Source organism: Brachyistius frenatus, unplaced genomic scaffold (genome assembly GCF_029030835.1).
Source record: "Brachyistius frenatus isolate BFR_SWC_R1_liver_20210118 unplaced genomic scaffold, ASM2903083v1 Contig_203, whole genome shotgun sequence".
Lineage (NCBI taxonomy): Eukaryota > Metazoa > Chordata > Actinopteri > Embiotocidae > Brachyistius > Brachyistius frenatus.
The window spans coordinates 530,001-545,780 of NW_027210802.1; the positions used below are offsets into that span (position 1 = coordinate 530,001).

The 15,780-nt window shown below is 45.0% G+C and overlaps 1 protein-coding gene across 1 annotated transcript in view; it reads left to right on the forward strand.

The window, feature by feature from the left end:
- The window catches only part of svep1 (sushi, von Willebrand factor type A, EGF and pentraxin domain containing 1), an 82,937-nt gene that overhangs the window by 42,469 nt on the left and 24,688 nt on the right, over positions 1–15,780 (forward strand). Inside the window, exons 5-16 of the mRNA XM_069718935.1 lie at positions 1–70; positions 2,311–2,490; positions 4,531–4,725; positions 7,666–7,784; positions 8,140–8,269; positions 9,872–9,979; positions 13,429–13,560; positions 14,230–14,421; positions 14,546–14,667; positions 14,803–14,908; positions 15,003–15,206; positions 15,527–15,760. The exon at positions 1–70 is cut by the window's left edge and continues 110 nt beyond it. Coding sequence (XP_069575036.1) covers positions 1–70; positions 2,311–2,490; positions 4,531–4,725; positions 7,666–7,784; positions 8,140–8,269; positions 9,872–9,979; positions 13,429–13,560; positions 14,230–14,421; positions 14,546–14,667; positions 14,803–14,908; positions 15,003–15,206; positions 15,527–15,760 — 1,792 coding nt within the window. The remainder of the gene's footprint in view (positions 71–2,310; positions 2,491–4,530; positions 4,726–7,665; positions 7,785–8,139; positions 8,270–9,871; positions 9,980–13,428; positions 13,561–14,229; positions 14,422–14,545; positions 14,668–14,802; positions 14,909–15,002; positions 15,207–15,526; positions 15,761–15,780) is intronic.

Genomic DNA, 15,780 nt, shown 5'->3' on the forward strand with positions numbered 1-15,780 from the left:
CTCCAGGGAACGAGCATCCAGCTGTGCCAGGCCGACGGGTCCTGGTCCGGGACACCGGCCAGCTGCAGAGGTGAGCTGGAGGCCTCGTGTCTGATGTTAAAATGAAAATCAGCACTGTTGGAAGTGTTCTCGTATTTCTTTCTGATGACTTTCTGATGAAACTTTTTCTTATTGCAGAATGGTTTGGCAGCTCATCAACTTGTATTCAAAACATAGTGAAACTTCCCTTCATAGTTTGACAAAAAAAACAAAAGATGTAAAAACTGAGAAGCAGGAAATGTTCCGGTTTTCGAAATTGCAACTATATAATTTTTGTTTGATTTTCTTCACTAAATTAGCTTAAATTATTAACTAATATACGTGGTCAAAGCAAGAGACTTTCAATAAATATTTTTTTTTTGCCAACCAGCAGTCTCCATTATAATTTGTTTTAAATGTTTCCTCCAGTCTTTGGGAGGCTCTGAACGGCTGCCATCACCTGTTTTCTCTCCAAAGAAAAAAAATCACCTGACAAAAAGAAAACAGCGCAGCTAAAATGTATTTAGTTGGGAAAGTAAGAAGCTTCTTGATTATTCAGCTCCTTCAGGACACGACTGCTGTGTTGTTGATCATATTACATGTGTTATGTTAGTCTGTCCGGCCCAGATGGAGCCAATTACCTCAAAAATGTGAAGTGACTTTCTGTATACCGCTTCAGATTTTCATATTTGTCATAGTCATAACTCGCACAATGTTTCTCTGTAGTTATTACCCTTAAACACACACTGCTGATAGATGGCAGCTGGTTCCTCCACGTCTCATGATTCCCTCATTAAACTACGGAGGCACCTTCATCTAAGCGTTTCTCTGATGTCTGCATCTTCGTAAACATTTACTGAATCTACTTAACATTAAGAATATGAGATGATCTGCTGCAGTGTGTGTGTGTGTGTGTGTGTGTGTGTGTGTGTGTGTGTGTGTGTGTGTGTGTGTGTGTGTGTGTGTGTGTGTGTGTGTGTGTGTGTGTGTGTGTGCGTGCGTGCGCACGCCACCATGTAAAGACTTCTCGCCACGGATTGACATCATATGTGTTTAGACTGAATGGGAGAATCAACATTTACAGGGAGAGACTACCGCTCGCTGCCAGGCCAGATGTGGAGAGGAGGAAAGGAAATATGGGAAGGAAGGAGAGGAAGGATGGAGAGGAAGGATGGAGAGGAAGGAAGGAAGGAAGGAAGGAAGGAAGGAAGAAAGAATGGAAGAAAGAATGGAAGGAAGAAGAGGAAAGAAGGAGAGGAAAGAAGGAAGGAGAGGAAAGAAGGAGAGGGAGGAAAGAGAGGATGGAGAGGAAGGAAGGAGAGGAAGGATGGAGAGGAAGGAAGGAGAGGAAGGAAGGAGAGGAAGGATGGAGAGGAAGGAAGGAGAGGAAGGAAGGAAGGACGGATGGATGGAGAGGAAGGATGTAAGGAAGGAAGGAGTAGAAGGAAGGAGAGGAAGGATGGAGAGGAAGGAAGGAGATTATCAAGAGATGAATGAGGACTTTGCCAGTTTTTAGGAGAAAGGCAGCAACAGTGTGACTCACAGAAATACCAAGACACTGAATATTGGAGGGTGTGTGTTGGAGATTTATGGCGTGTGGCTTTGGGTATATATTTTGGAAGTGTGTGTGCATATGTCTGCTTGTACGTGTTCCTCTCTGTCATACTGTAGGACCTCCCAGCTGGTTTCAGCCCTGAGGGAGGGGGTCTCCTCTCAGCCGTGTGTCTATGGGTGGCAATGACAAATAACACACTACACATCCTTTTTGTAGACTTCAGCATAACTCAGAACAGACACAGACACACACACACACACACACACACACACACACACACACACACACACACACACACACACACACACACACACACACACACACACACACACACACACACACACACACAAGGATTTATTTCTTTTTTGTTTCATAGGGACTTTCACGCTTTGAGTTTAAATGATAGGCCCCCAGTTAGAGATGATATAGTGCTGAACATTCCTGCACTTTATTACTGCTCTTTCTTCTTCTTGTGATTTAGATACGGTACCTGTGTTTATCAGTGACGTCTTAGTTTCAGCATCAACAAATCATTACCAACAAAATACTATATATAAATATAATAATGATAAAAAGAAGTAGGTTTCCCTTCTGTCAGGATTTTTTTTAGAAAAGTGAAACCAAATAAATGGAAGTTAAAAGATAACAATACAACACCTGTTTCCAGTTCAATCTGATTTCTGCCTGTTTTTCTGCGTTGGGTTGGGGTGTTTTATTCTTTTTTCCTGATGTTGCAGTGCGCTCCTGCCCGCCGCTCTCCAAGCCCCCGCACGGCTTCCTGAGGTGCGGCGGCGACGGCGCCTCCTACAAGGCTGAGTGTCAGGTGGGCTGTGAGCGAGGCTACAGGTTAGAGGGGGAGTCCAGACTCACCTGCCAGGCCAACTCCCAGTGGAGTGGACCCCAACCTCGGTGTGTGGGTAAGCCTTCCCTCCACTGCCGAGCACAGCGTCACGCCGGGCGGACAAACGCCCACACGTCCTGCTTCATTCAACGCTCTTCGGTTTCCTATTTCTTTTCCAGTAGCACATTTTTGGTGATTTCAGTGACATTTCTGACCTTAAAATGAAACATGTGAGAACAAATGAAAGCATTAGAAAGCTACTGCAGCCAGTTGTTATGATTGCACTGAGAAAATACAACAAAAGTTCTGATGTGGCACAAATTGTCCACTTGACCTCCTGAGTGAGGTGGATCAGCTTTGTTGGTCAAAGGTCAAAGGTCACCGTGACCGAACGTAACACGTTTGTGGCCAAAATACGGGATTTATTTGTTGACATTTCACACAAAAGTCTTAAAAGGATAAAATAGTGAAGTGAAGACATTTTATACATCCAAAAGGTTCGCAAGCATCGTCTCCTGTCAATCATCTTTACTGGTCGAACACGTGAACACATAAACGGATTCCTTCAAAGTCTTCACGACATATATTATGTAGGATGTTGCACAATTCCTTATTTTGCAATATTAGTTTTATTCAAGTGATATAAACTATCAACTGACAGGTGAAGCACGATGTACAATACAACAGCACATCCTCCCTCCATGAGCATAAAAATGCTCAGCTGTTCAGTATGTCTTCTTTTTGGCTATAAACTCTTCAATAGTGAATTTATATCAAGTCTCTAAGAAATTCATAAATAAAATATATGTTGGCTGATATCTTGCTCCAAGAGAATTCATCTATCTCAATTTACAGTCAAAGTGGAGTCAAATTAGATTTCAGTTCCGGTTAGTTCTTCAATTTGCATTATTTTCACAGACAGATTTTTATTATGATAAATCTCTGCAGCTGTAATCTCATACTGTTTGTTTTTGCTCACTGAAACGTGTCCGGCTGACAAAACTGAAAGATTATTCATCAAATGACCGACCCCTAAAATAACACATGATCCGGGGATTTTCTCTGTAAAATCATGTGGTTTTTACAACACGTATGTAAACTCACACACGCACAGCGGTCAAACACACGGTGTGTGTTTTCCTCTGCATCATCCAGCGGAAGATACATCTGCTCTCTCAGAGCGGAGCCACATATACACAACACATGCACACAGACGTTACCCACACACTTCACAACTGATAGTTAAGTTAAAATAGTTGCACACACTCGCGCCCGCCGCAGAGCGCTTCCAGGTCAGGCAGGAAAGAAGGGGGACAGTGTGAGAGCGTACGGCCACAAACCTCCGGCCTCTGACTCGCTTCCAGGCAACCGGCGAGCAGCTATTTAAAACAGCCGCTTCCGGAAAACTCTCCCCGTTCATCAGCGACTGCCGTCTCTGCTCCGCGCTGACCGAGCTTCAGCTTGTTTGTTTGAGCATCTCGTCGTTTCTTCTCCGACCCAGCTCGGAGGCCTCGGCGGACCGCGGCGCAGCTGAGCGGTTTGTTTTAGTGTTTGTTTGCTCTGCGGTGAAAGAGGATCTCCTCGGACGCCCGAGAGGATGCTGACATTTGAGAGTTGTTTTTTTTTCATCTGATTGAAATCTCCCTCGCCGAGTAGAGTTTTCCCTTTTTATAGCTCCTGCAGCGTGAGCCAATGAAACGCGAGCTTGAGAGCGATCTAGCCATCATCATGTAAAAAGCCACGCTTGCTGGCTGACCCCAAAAATGCATAAGAGGCCAGCAGCGAACGAGTCCTGCGGCTCCGGAGCTTTCTTAGGTTGATTTCTGACCAAATGTTTGTTGTTTTCGTGACACACACCAACTGAGGATAGCTTTATTGTTGGCATTTATAGTGGAACCAGCTCAGAGTACCATTTTATCACTTGGGAAACACGCTTCTCATCCGCCAAGCTGATATTTTTTTAATCTTCTGAATTAAAATGGGAACTTTTTCGACTTCTTTTGAAGAAGAAACAACTAAACACCCTCGATGTCAGACCCTTTTAATCTGCGAGATACAAACGAAGCTTCATCCTTCATCAGATCGATAATCTGCCTCTCACTCTTTCCCCCCCCAGAGGTGCGGTGTCCCCCCGTCACCGCCCTGAAGAACATCGTGCTGTCGCCCCCTGCCTGCGGGAAGAGGGCGGTGTCGCCGGGCTTCATTTGCCTGCTCACTTGTCGTCAGGGTTACAGTCTCCAGGGAAACAGGAAGGCAGTGTGCCTGGGCTCTGGAAACTGGACTGCTAATGTCCATAAAGCTGTCTGTACAGGTAATGCACCGTGTGTGTGTGTGTGTGTGTGTGTGTGTGTGTGTGTGTGTGTGTGTGTGTGTGTGTGTGTGTGTGTGTGTGTGTGTGTGTGTGTGTGTGTGTGTGTGCGTGTGCTTCCTCCCTCAATCGATCTCTTCTCCCCTGCAGTACTGAGGTCAGAGGTCGTTGCTGTAGAAGCTGTAAATTGGCTGTCTGGTTGTAACGAGGATGTGAAATGTGCCGAGGTCAGCGCTCTCGGCTCGGGTAGGCGGAGTCAGGTTAGGGCTTGATGTTTTTTTTCCACCAATTACTTTGCTGATGTGTTTGGAGCAGGTATACACACAGGAATAGTTTGACATTTTGGGAAATCCACTTTCCAAGAGTCAGAAATTTCTCGTGTGCACTTAATGCTGCATGAAGCTCGAACCAAAAGGTGATTTGATTTTCATGAAGACCAAAATTAGCGAGTAACAGTCGGCCTATCTCTGTCCAAAATTCAGAAAGACGCTAACAAAGACCTCCAAAGCCCAGTGAGTAACATTTTATACCAAAGATACACAAATTCACACCCGTTGAAATGTACACAACATAAGATTCAAAATGACTCATAAATTCATCAACTGATACGAGTATCTCAGACTATCCTCTTCCTGATTGGTATTTATGGTCTCATTTGGGCTGTGCAGATCATTTTACAGGGTTGGAACGGGGGTTCATTTGTCACGTTGTTAAGGGAGTGCAGAAGACACAGAATATGTGGAAGATATAAAAAGAAAGCAGCAGCAGGAAACTTGGAGGGAGACTTTTTTTCCGCCGTGCTTTGTGAAAGGTGAGAGCGGCGCTAACCCCGTTTCTTCTCAGACAGCAGACCTTGGGTCACTAACTCAAACCATCCCACGTCCAAGCTCTCATGTCGTGCCCCCCCCCCCCCCCACACACACACACACTCCAGCTGGGCTCTGGAGATCATTATAATGGACTGCAAGCGCTCCAGATGCCTCGCAGGTGAAACAGGTGGTGCAGTGCAGCTCTCTCTCCCTCCTCCTCCTCCTCCTCCTCCTCCTCTTCCTCCCGCCCTCGAATGTCCTCAATCCCCTCGTTTTTTTTCCCTCATGGAGAAAGTTCGCTAATGAAGGAGCTGCTGTCGTTAAGGAGAGGAAGAGGTGCCATAAAGATGGAAATGAACAGAGAGGTGTAGCAGACCGGGCGGATGAGTCATCTGGAGGTGTTTTATAACGGTACGGCAGACGGAAGATGAGCTTTTCTGATCCCGTCGGGGAGAAACGGGTCGAAGGAAGGTGAAAGAAGAGGAGGTATTAAAAAAAAAAGAAAAAGAAAATGCAGATGAGACGGAAAAAATAAAAAGAGAGAAGGCTGCAGTTATGAGGAGATCAAGAAATAAATCAATTAAGAAAGCTTCTGGCACCCGTGAAGTGAAATGAAGATGAATGAGGCCGACTGGAGCCGAGCGTGTTGGTGTTGAGCAGACACAGATGCCTGAGTGGATCGGTCATCGAGTCCAGATGGGAGCAGCTCTCTTACACAACGCAACAGGCATGACCGCCGCCGATCGCTGGGAGATCCAACTCCCAGCTTCAACTCGTTCACTGCAGAATCGAACTGAACTGAACTGAACTGAACTGAACTGAACTGAACTGAACTGAGCTGAACTGAGCTGAGCTGAACTGAATTTTAGCTTCTCACCGTTCCAACACGCGCAGATGAAATGTTAGATCTGATGTTTGTGGAGGTTCCAGCAGCTCAAACAGGTGGATTAATGAAGATTTCATAGAAGATGAGCTCGAACGTTTCCTACTGGAACAAACAGAGGTTTGACTGTGATGCTCAAGTCACTTCTAATCCCAGTTTAGCTGCAGCTGAGACCCGGCGGACACGTTACTGATTCTCTACCTGGCAGTGAGTCCATCAACATCTGGTTTGATTTTAATGAACACGTTCAAACCAACACCAGCTTTAGTCTGATAGACAGGACGTCTCCTGATGATGCAACAGTGTCCTTGAGATGCTCAGTCTTCATACACGTTATGAACCACTCTGAGTTTTAGGATTCTCCGTCCGAGCTGGTGGAGTTCCTGTTTGGCTGTAGGTACGTCTTCAAACCCAACACAACAACTCTGGCAAACTTTTTCTCCGAGGTCTGCAGGTTTCCTGGAATTGTTTATCCCCCAAAAACCATCATCAGCTTCAAACAAGAATCCAGCAGTCTCAAACTTTACGTACTGATTAAGTCGTCCTTTCTAACCACAAAGATCTCCCACGTTTATCTCTCTGTGCAGGTGGATGGCACACTGCCTCAAAACCAGAACATATTACAGGCAGCAAACATGCACGGGGGTTGTTTTATTCTTCTGTCAATCCACGTCACTCTCCTCAACCTCGTCCAGTTGAAGGCTCAGAAACCTAAAACGTGTGCAGTTAATAAAAACATTAGAAATGAACACAAGCAACTATTGAGGTAAATCTTTTCCAGCATCAAAGATGCATTAATCTTTGCTGCTCAGTTTGATTGTCAGAACCGAAACTGTTCACAGGTTGAGAGTGAAGCTTCAGATTATCGTACCGAAGCTGCACACCGTTTCATTTCAGAATGATTCATGTCATTTCTGTCGTCTGTACTGGAGCATTAATGAGTTTCACAACACTGGACTTCAGTTTGTAATTTAGATTTACGTTTCAGTGACAACTGGACAACGTGTATTTTATCCAGCAGGATATCCTGTTCGACATGTTTTCCCATATTTCCAATGTTTCTCTTCCCCTCTGATGTTGAACTACTGCATGCGGAGACATGAGGGACATCTACAGATCTCTCTAATGATCGATAATGAGAGTGAGACGTGTTGTGATTGAAGAGGTCAGGGGTCAGATGACATCACGCCCTCCCCTGGTAATAACCGTGTGACGGAGGAACATCTCTGATCTACTTCTGTGTGTCTCCAGATGCGGAGCCGCCGTGGCTGCCGTGCCCCGACGACATCGTCGCCGAGACGGATGAGCGCCGCGGCACCGCCAACATCAGCTGGAACATCCCGACCGCCACCGACAACTCCAAAGAAGAGGTCGGATACTTCAAACAAATCGCATCAAACAAGATGTTTTCCTTTTTTTTTTTTTTCTATATGCGACTTAATTTTTAAAATATGTTGTTAATTTCATGTAAAGAATTTATCATGATACAATATATGAAGGAAAACTCCCTCTTGTGTCCAACTGGAAGCTGTAATTTATGAGATGTGCTGCAGAACACTGATTTACTGCTCAGTAGTTTCATTAAATTATCAGTTACAAGTAAATTTCTCCTCCGATATTCATCGAGTCCTCAGTGTGCAAAACAAAAGCGGGAGAAACGAGTGATGTCGTTGCTCTTCGCTGTAATCCTCCTGAGTCTCTCTTCTCGGTGTGTTTCCGCTGCAGGTGGCGGTGCAGGTGAAGCCGGTCTACAGTCCTCCCCAGCTGCTCCCCATCGGGAGGGAAAGCATCACCTACATCGCGACCGACCGCACCGGGAACCAGGCCAACTGCTCCTTCACCGTCACCGTCATCGGTGAGCATCGCAGCTGAACGTGGGACGCTGGTTCACGTTTCAGGGAGAGGGTGGGGAAGGTTTCAGTCACAGCAGCACCTGGTTTTTATTTCATTTTATTTGACTCCTCCTCTCCTTTTTTTCCTTTTTTTTTGAAGAGTGAAATAAAACAAAGACAAAAGCATACCTTTGAGATGTTAGTGTCCCACCAGTGTCAAGCAAAGAATAGTACATAATCTTTTGAAATATGTTTTGATTTAATGAATATTTTACAAACAGTGGCTTGAAAGAATTAAAATCATCAAAGATTTCTCATCTGACTGAGACCAGATAATAACCAGTGGACACATGAAGTCTGTTTTAGATGAAACGTGTGTTTTCTCCAGGCAGTTTGTTTGGTCGAAGCAGGGTTTCCTCAGAGATTTTTTCATAAAGCGCACAACACAGTTTTACATAACACCAATCAATGACAATAAGTAACACATGTCCGGTCTCAAAGGTATTTCTGCCTCCCTGTGATATTCGACTCGACATCAGAGAGCTCTGAGGACTCATCGAACTTCACAGACACTCAAAATCACAAAAGATTACATTTTTCTGCAGATCAGAATTTTTTTTTTAAAGTGACACTTAAATGCAACTTTATGGAAAATAAAGCAGTTTTTTTTTTTAGTTTTTTTTTAACATGAAATAAAAAGAAAATGTGCGTCAGTTCACAGTGAATGTAGGAAAAGAGGGTTGGAGCTGCTGGACACTTCGTTTCAGCGCAGCCTCTTTATCCATCAGTTCAGACCCGGTCGGATACACTGGATGGAGACTGTTATAAAAACCTGCCGTCAGTCTGCTGTTTCTCCTCCTCTTCTGTTGCCATTTTCAAAATCCTTGTCGCAACAACCTCCGAGCAGCGACCTGCACACTAAGCCAGGTTTGGATTCTGCAGTGAGGCGGACCACCTGCTTGGTTCTTGTTAGTGTTTTTGAGCCTTTTCAATGTGCAGATGTTCCACCAAAACAAGCTATACCCCCCCGCCCCACCCGCCCTCCCACCGTGGCTGCATCCTGATCTTGGTGCTGCCTGAGATGATTCTGATTGGTTGGTTTAAAGATCTCCTGCAGTGGAGATAAGTGTGTCAATGTGAGACCACCTGTTTATTTATTACTGCCTTCCTCTGTGCTGCAGCTTCCTCCTGTCATTCAGTGTAAAACTGGGATTTAGTTGACACTCTCACCCGGGTGGGGCGGGGGGAGGAGCGGGGGGCCCGCCCCGGCAGGTGCCAAACGCTGCTGCTGCTGCACGGAGTGAAAAACACGGGTGTCCCGTGTCAGCCGCTCAATAATCACTGCAGTCGAGGGGAAAAACCTCAAGCATGGTAGCTGTGAACATTTCCATATGTTATTATGGCGGTGGAACGCTGTGGTTTTTATTAGAGACATGTGTTTCTCCGAAAGAGTCCGATCACAGTGCAGCGCTCTGCTCTTCTTATATTTCTCATATAATCTGTAGCAGCTCTTCCGTTTGATAAAACTGAGCGAGACTTCATCTGATTTCTATTGTGGTCAGTTTAATGTTGTGTTTGTGTTTTCATCAGGAAGTACACGATAACATCCTCACGTGTCTTTGTAGATACGGAGCCCCCGGTGATTGACAGGTGCAGGTCGCCGCCCACCGTCCAGGCCACGAACACGGAGACGGCCGTCGTCTGGGAAGTGCCGCAGTTTTCCGACAACTCGGGTACGTCTGCTCTCCGTCTCTGTGAAGGCTTCATTCTTCTGTGACTCCGCCCACCCTCCGTCTCCACTGATGATGCTTAAACAGGATCTTTTCCGACGGGCTGATTGGAAAACGGGGATCAGCAGAGAGCTGTGTGTGAATAATGGACGCAGAGGATGGATTATGAATGTGTGCCAGAGTTGTGCGTCTGTGTTCAGGAGGGCTGGTGGACAGATGAAGTCGTTACAGCGTCTGTTAATGTCATTAATGTTAAAACAGATGGAGGCAGCGGAGAGAAGCAGGTGTTTTTCCAATGAAAAAAATGTTCTTCTGTGGGAATGTGTGCTCATTCCATCCATTTTTCACACACTCATTTGTATAAATGATGTGAGCACACAATCCTGGAGTTAAATATTATTGACTTGCTTGTCAAATCATCACCTTTTTTTAATCAGCTAGTGTGACACACAACAAGATCGACATTAATCTTTGTCCTGGTGAAGTTCCAGTGCACCTGCTGGAAAATATGAGTTTAATTCAGCATTTAGATTTCAATCAAATGAAAAGTATATCGCACTTTAAAGCTCTCCATTTCATATTTTCATGTTAATACAGAAATACTTGAGTGTCCTTCAAGATTAAATCAAAAGTCAAAGCTCCACAGAAAGATGCAAAAAACTGGAGTCGAGGCTAAATATTGTAATTTTAGATCAAGTTAGAAACGCCTGATCTGGGAAATACTGTGAAAATTATAGTTAGCACAAAAACTAAAAAAAGAAAAGGGTGTAAAGCCGGTTCAAGGTTTTGTGGAAAAATACCTGCTAAAAGGTTCGAGGAAGTATTTTCGACAGGAAGTGGGAAAGGTGGCTTATTTACCATGAAAAGTGATCTGGATCAAATTACTTAACTGTTTAAATGAAGTGGAAACTTTATACATGTCTGGGTAGACTTTGAAAACTGCTTGTTCAGCATTATATTGTATTTATACTAAAGAATCTTAAAAACGTAATATGGAGTATTTAAAAGTAGAGTTGGTATGACTTACAGGTTTGTAGCAATGAATGACACTTTTTTCTATGTTTAAAATTTGTATAAGTAAAATCATTCTCTCATATTCATTGGGTAAAAAGTTGAGGTCTGTTTTGTACTTTTTACTGCCTTAACTTGTTCAAAGGAACTTCTGATCTGCCTTTTACATTTACACATCACAGTAATTTTACTGAATAATCAAACAAAATAAACACACCTAAAGAAATAATAAATGCACATTATGTCTCATTTTAATCATCTGTTTTCTGAGCAGAACTTAAACTGGACCATGAAACAATCAGTTTCAGTTTTCAACCAAAGCACCTTGTGCAGAGTGAACAAACGCTCTTCTTCAAGGTCACGAGGTCGTGACGGGCCGCTGTGAGCAATTAATACTCGACTGATCTCGCTCTGAAGGAGCGGACGAACGTCGCTCTGCCAAGTAGACTGAATATGGAGTTGGACGGTTTTCTCCTGCCGATCCTGCTGCACCCAAACAGACACACAACAAACCAGACTCCTCTGGGCTCCAGCTCACAGCCGGGACCACGCAGTTCACCGAATGGGGCTCCAAATACACACAAAGAACACGCAAACAACACACAAAAAACACGCAAAGAACACAAAGAACACACAAAGAACACGCAAAGAACACGCAAAGAACACAAAGAACACACAAGGAACACACAAATAACATGCAAATAACACAAAGAACACACAAAGAACACGCAAAGAACACACAAAGAACACACAAAGAACACGCAAAGAACACACTAAGAACACGCAAAGAACACAAAGAACACACAAGGAACACACAAATAACACACAAAGAACATGCAAATAACACAAAGAACACACAAAGAACACACAAAGAACACGCAAAGAACACACTAAGAACACGCAAAGAACACAAAGAACACACAAGGAACACACAAATAACACACAAAGAACATGCAAATAACACAGAAGAACACACAAAGAACACGCAAAGAACACACAAAGAACACACAAAGAACACGCAAAGAACACACTAAGAACACAAAGAACACACCAAGAACACGCAAATAACACACAAAGAACACACAAAGAACACGCAAAGAACACAAAGAACACAAAGAACACGCAAATAACACACAAAGAACACACCAAGAACACACAAAGAACATGCAAGAACACACTCAGACAGACACAGACACAAACACAGACCCCGAGCTTCACATTGCACTCACTGAAAACCAAAAGTGATCATTCCCCACCTGTCCACAGAGGTGCACCCCCATCAGACACACACACACACACACACACACACACACACACACACACACACACACACACACACACACACACACACACACACACACACACACACACACACACTCACTCTGTAATAACAGGCTGCTGCGGCTGCTTCGGGTCCACACCACGTCAACCCAGCGCTGCTTCGACGTCAGTGTTTTGTTTTTCCAGGCCCACACCCTGATGCCAGCTCTATATATAGTCGTGACTCGGTAGACACAAACACACACACACACACACACACACACACACACACACACACACACACACACACACACACACACACACACACACACACACACACACACAGGCTAAATATAATGGGAGACTCCAGCAGGCCAGACGTGTGTCAGACCCGTTGGAACGACGAAGGCTTGGAGTTAAACGAAAGACCTTTCCCCTCCTTTTTAATCCATCTCTCACTCTCACTGCAGATGTTTTCATTGTTCGGTGTCTGCAACCTGCGTGTCAGGATCACACACACACACACACACACACACACACACACACACACACACACACACACACACACACACACACACACACACACACACACACACACACACACACACTCCTCTCCTCTCCTCTCATCACAGCTGCCTCCTCCAGCTCCTCCACCCATCACTCACATTTTTTTTTAAGCCAACCAGACTGAATTCTCTTTCTTTCCAGAGCTGCTGGATGTTTCTGCAGCCGTGATGCCCAGACACACCATTCTTATATCAACATATCTTTGTTGAACATAAACTGCTCTGGTTTTACTAAGTGACTCATTTAGTCCTGGAGAATCACGTGAGGCCAAGGCTGCCCTCTGCAGGATCACTGGAGTAACACTTCAGACTCTTTACTTGGAAAAACAGCTTTTAAATTGTATTAAAAATGAGTATGAATGGACATTTTGTTGTGTTTTTCCACTGATAGTTACCCACCTTGTCTTTTACTGGACACCCATAGAACGGCACAATACACCGCAATATATACACAGACGTAAAATGTTTTGCACACGTTGAGGAAAATAATAATCGATGAATAAATTTGACGTAGAAGTAATTGCATTGGCTAGTAGCTCCTCAAAAGTCATGGTAACTAATAAAAAGCATCTTTCTCTGTTACCTGAATGAAGTGTCTCCCTCTCTGTCTCTCAGGCGGTCGGCTCACCGTGACCAGCAGCCACATTCCCGGTTCCCTGTTCCCGGTCGGAGAGACTCTGGTGCAGCACACGGCCACCGACGCCGCGGGAAACAGCCGCACATGCAACCTCACTGTCACGGTGCAAGGTATCATCAGCACCACCTCCATCCAATGTTTTACTACATAATGTAGTACATCCATAATTCAAGATGTCAAAGATGAACTATCTGCTGCGTGCTCTTCATTTCCTGCTTCTAGTTTGTGCTTCATTGTTCTTCCATATGGTCAAAGAGGAAAACGCTCCACCAGGGTTCCCGCTGTCATGGAATTCCTGGAATATCATGGAATTTTAAAAAGTCTATTCCAGACAGGAAGTCGGGGGATTTTAACATTCTTTGGGCCAAGTCGTGGAAACTCAGGGAAATGTCTTAGTATGTTTATAAAGTCCCGTTGGTTGGTGAGATGTTTTATCTCTCAGCTCATCAACAACTGGCAGTAAAGATGCTTTTTCTTCGACCTGCCAACGAAGGCCAAAAACTTTCCAGGAAAATGAAGATTTTTGCTTTGGCTACAAAACGATCTTCTTAAAAGACTTCTTTAAAAGAAGAGTAGATGAGAAGAAACCTAATCGGAAAGTTTGGCCTGTTTTTTTTGTTCATTGTAGGTCGTAGAAATTAGTCTTTTAAATCAGTGAAATTCAGGGAAAAGTCAGAGAATTTGACTGATCTGAATTTTCACTGTGAATGAATTCTATGCTGAGTAATGATGATTATTATGAAAATCTGTGCTCTAACTTTGAAGCGCTGTGTTTCCAGGGACGACGTGTGAGCGACCGTACGTCCCCGTGAACGGAGAGTTCGTCTGCACTGAGGAAGAGGAGGGAGTCAACTGCACTCTTCTCTGTAACGACGGCTACAGCTTCGCTCAGGACGCCGTTCACAGCTACTTCTGCGCCTACAACGGCGTGTGGGAGCCGCCGACCTCCGCAGACAGACCCGACTGCTCAGGTCAGCGCGCTTCGACGTCAATGTACATGAATGCAGCGCATGTCAAGAGTTTTAAAGGGGAACGTGGTCGTAAAAGCAGGAAGTAAAGCACCGCGTCATGTGACGTCCTGTTTGTCCTCCTCAGTGAACCGTGTAGCGAACAACGGCTTCAAGCCCTTCGAGATGCTGTTTAAAGCGTCTCGCTGTGACGACGTGGACCTCGTCAAGTCGTTCGCTGGAGAGTTCAACAGCAAACTGGGAGGCATGGTGAGGACCTGCACACACACACACACACACACACACACACACACACACACACACACACACACACACACACACACACACACACACACGGTTAACAGTGCATCAACTCTCAGGTACGTGGGTTTGTTTTGTCCACAGCTGCCCAACATCTGTAGCAGCGATGACATCACCTGCAAGCTGGAGGTGACGTCACAGGGTCACTGCCTGGAGTACAACTACGACTACGAGAACGGATTCTCCATCAGTAAGATTTACACACACGAATCAACGTGCCGCACGTCTTTGAACTCAAACGTCCCGTCAGCTCGTTGATTTTCCTTTGTGGAACATTTCATCAGCACCGGGCGGTTGGGGCAAAAGCTGGGTTCCTCAGGGCGCGCAGGACTACGCCTACTTTGAGTCGGGCTTCGCCACGGGCACCCGCAAGCTCCCCGGCCGGCAGCAGGACGGCAGCATGCAGCCTCACCACCGCACCAAGAGGCACAGGAAGATCACAGGCCCCACCCGGGACCAGAAGATCCAGATCTTTTTCAACATCACAGGTTTGAAATTTGAAATTCAGTCTCAAACCAATAAATTCAAGATCAAATTAAATCTTCTGATTTAGTTTTTCAATTTAAATATTTAAGTTAAATTGTATAAATTTGAAATACGTGATTCAAATTAATTTTTGAAGCATTCATTCTTGTTTAGTAGTTCAAATTCAAATGAAAATAATTCCAATACAGTTTCTATCTCTGCCCACAGAGCGTGTCATTATTTGAAGGTTTTTTACTTATCCATATATGTGTGTTTTTTTAAGATATTAATGCCACCACTTGTTGCTGTAGTTCAGTCCTTTAAACTTTGGCCGTTCTCCCAGCAAGCATCCCTCTGCCCCTGTCGAGGAACGACTCGATCGAGGTGGCCAATCAGAAGAGGCTCCTGCGGACTCTGGAGCAGCTCACCAACCGACTGAGACGAACGCTGGCCAAGCAGCCGCTGTCCAGCTTCCACGTGACCTCCGAGATGATCGTGGCCGACCCGAGGTCGCTGGAGGGCAAGAAGGCCTCTCTGTTCTGCAGGCCCGGCTCCGTGCTCAAAGGCAGAATGTGTGGTGAGTGACGGCGCTCAAAC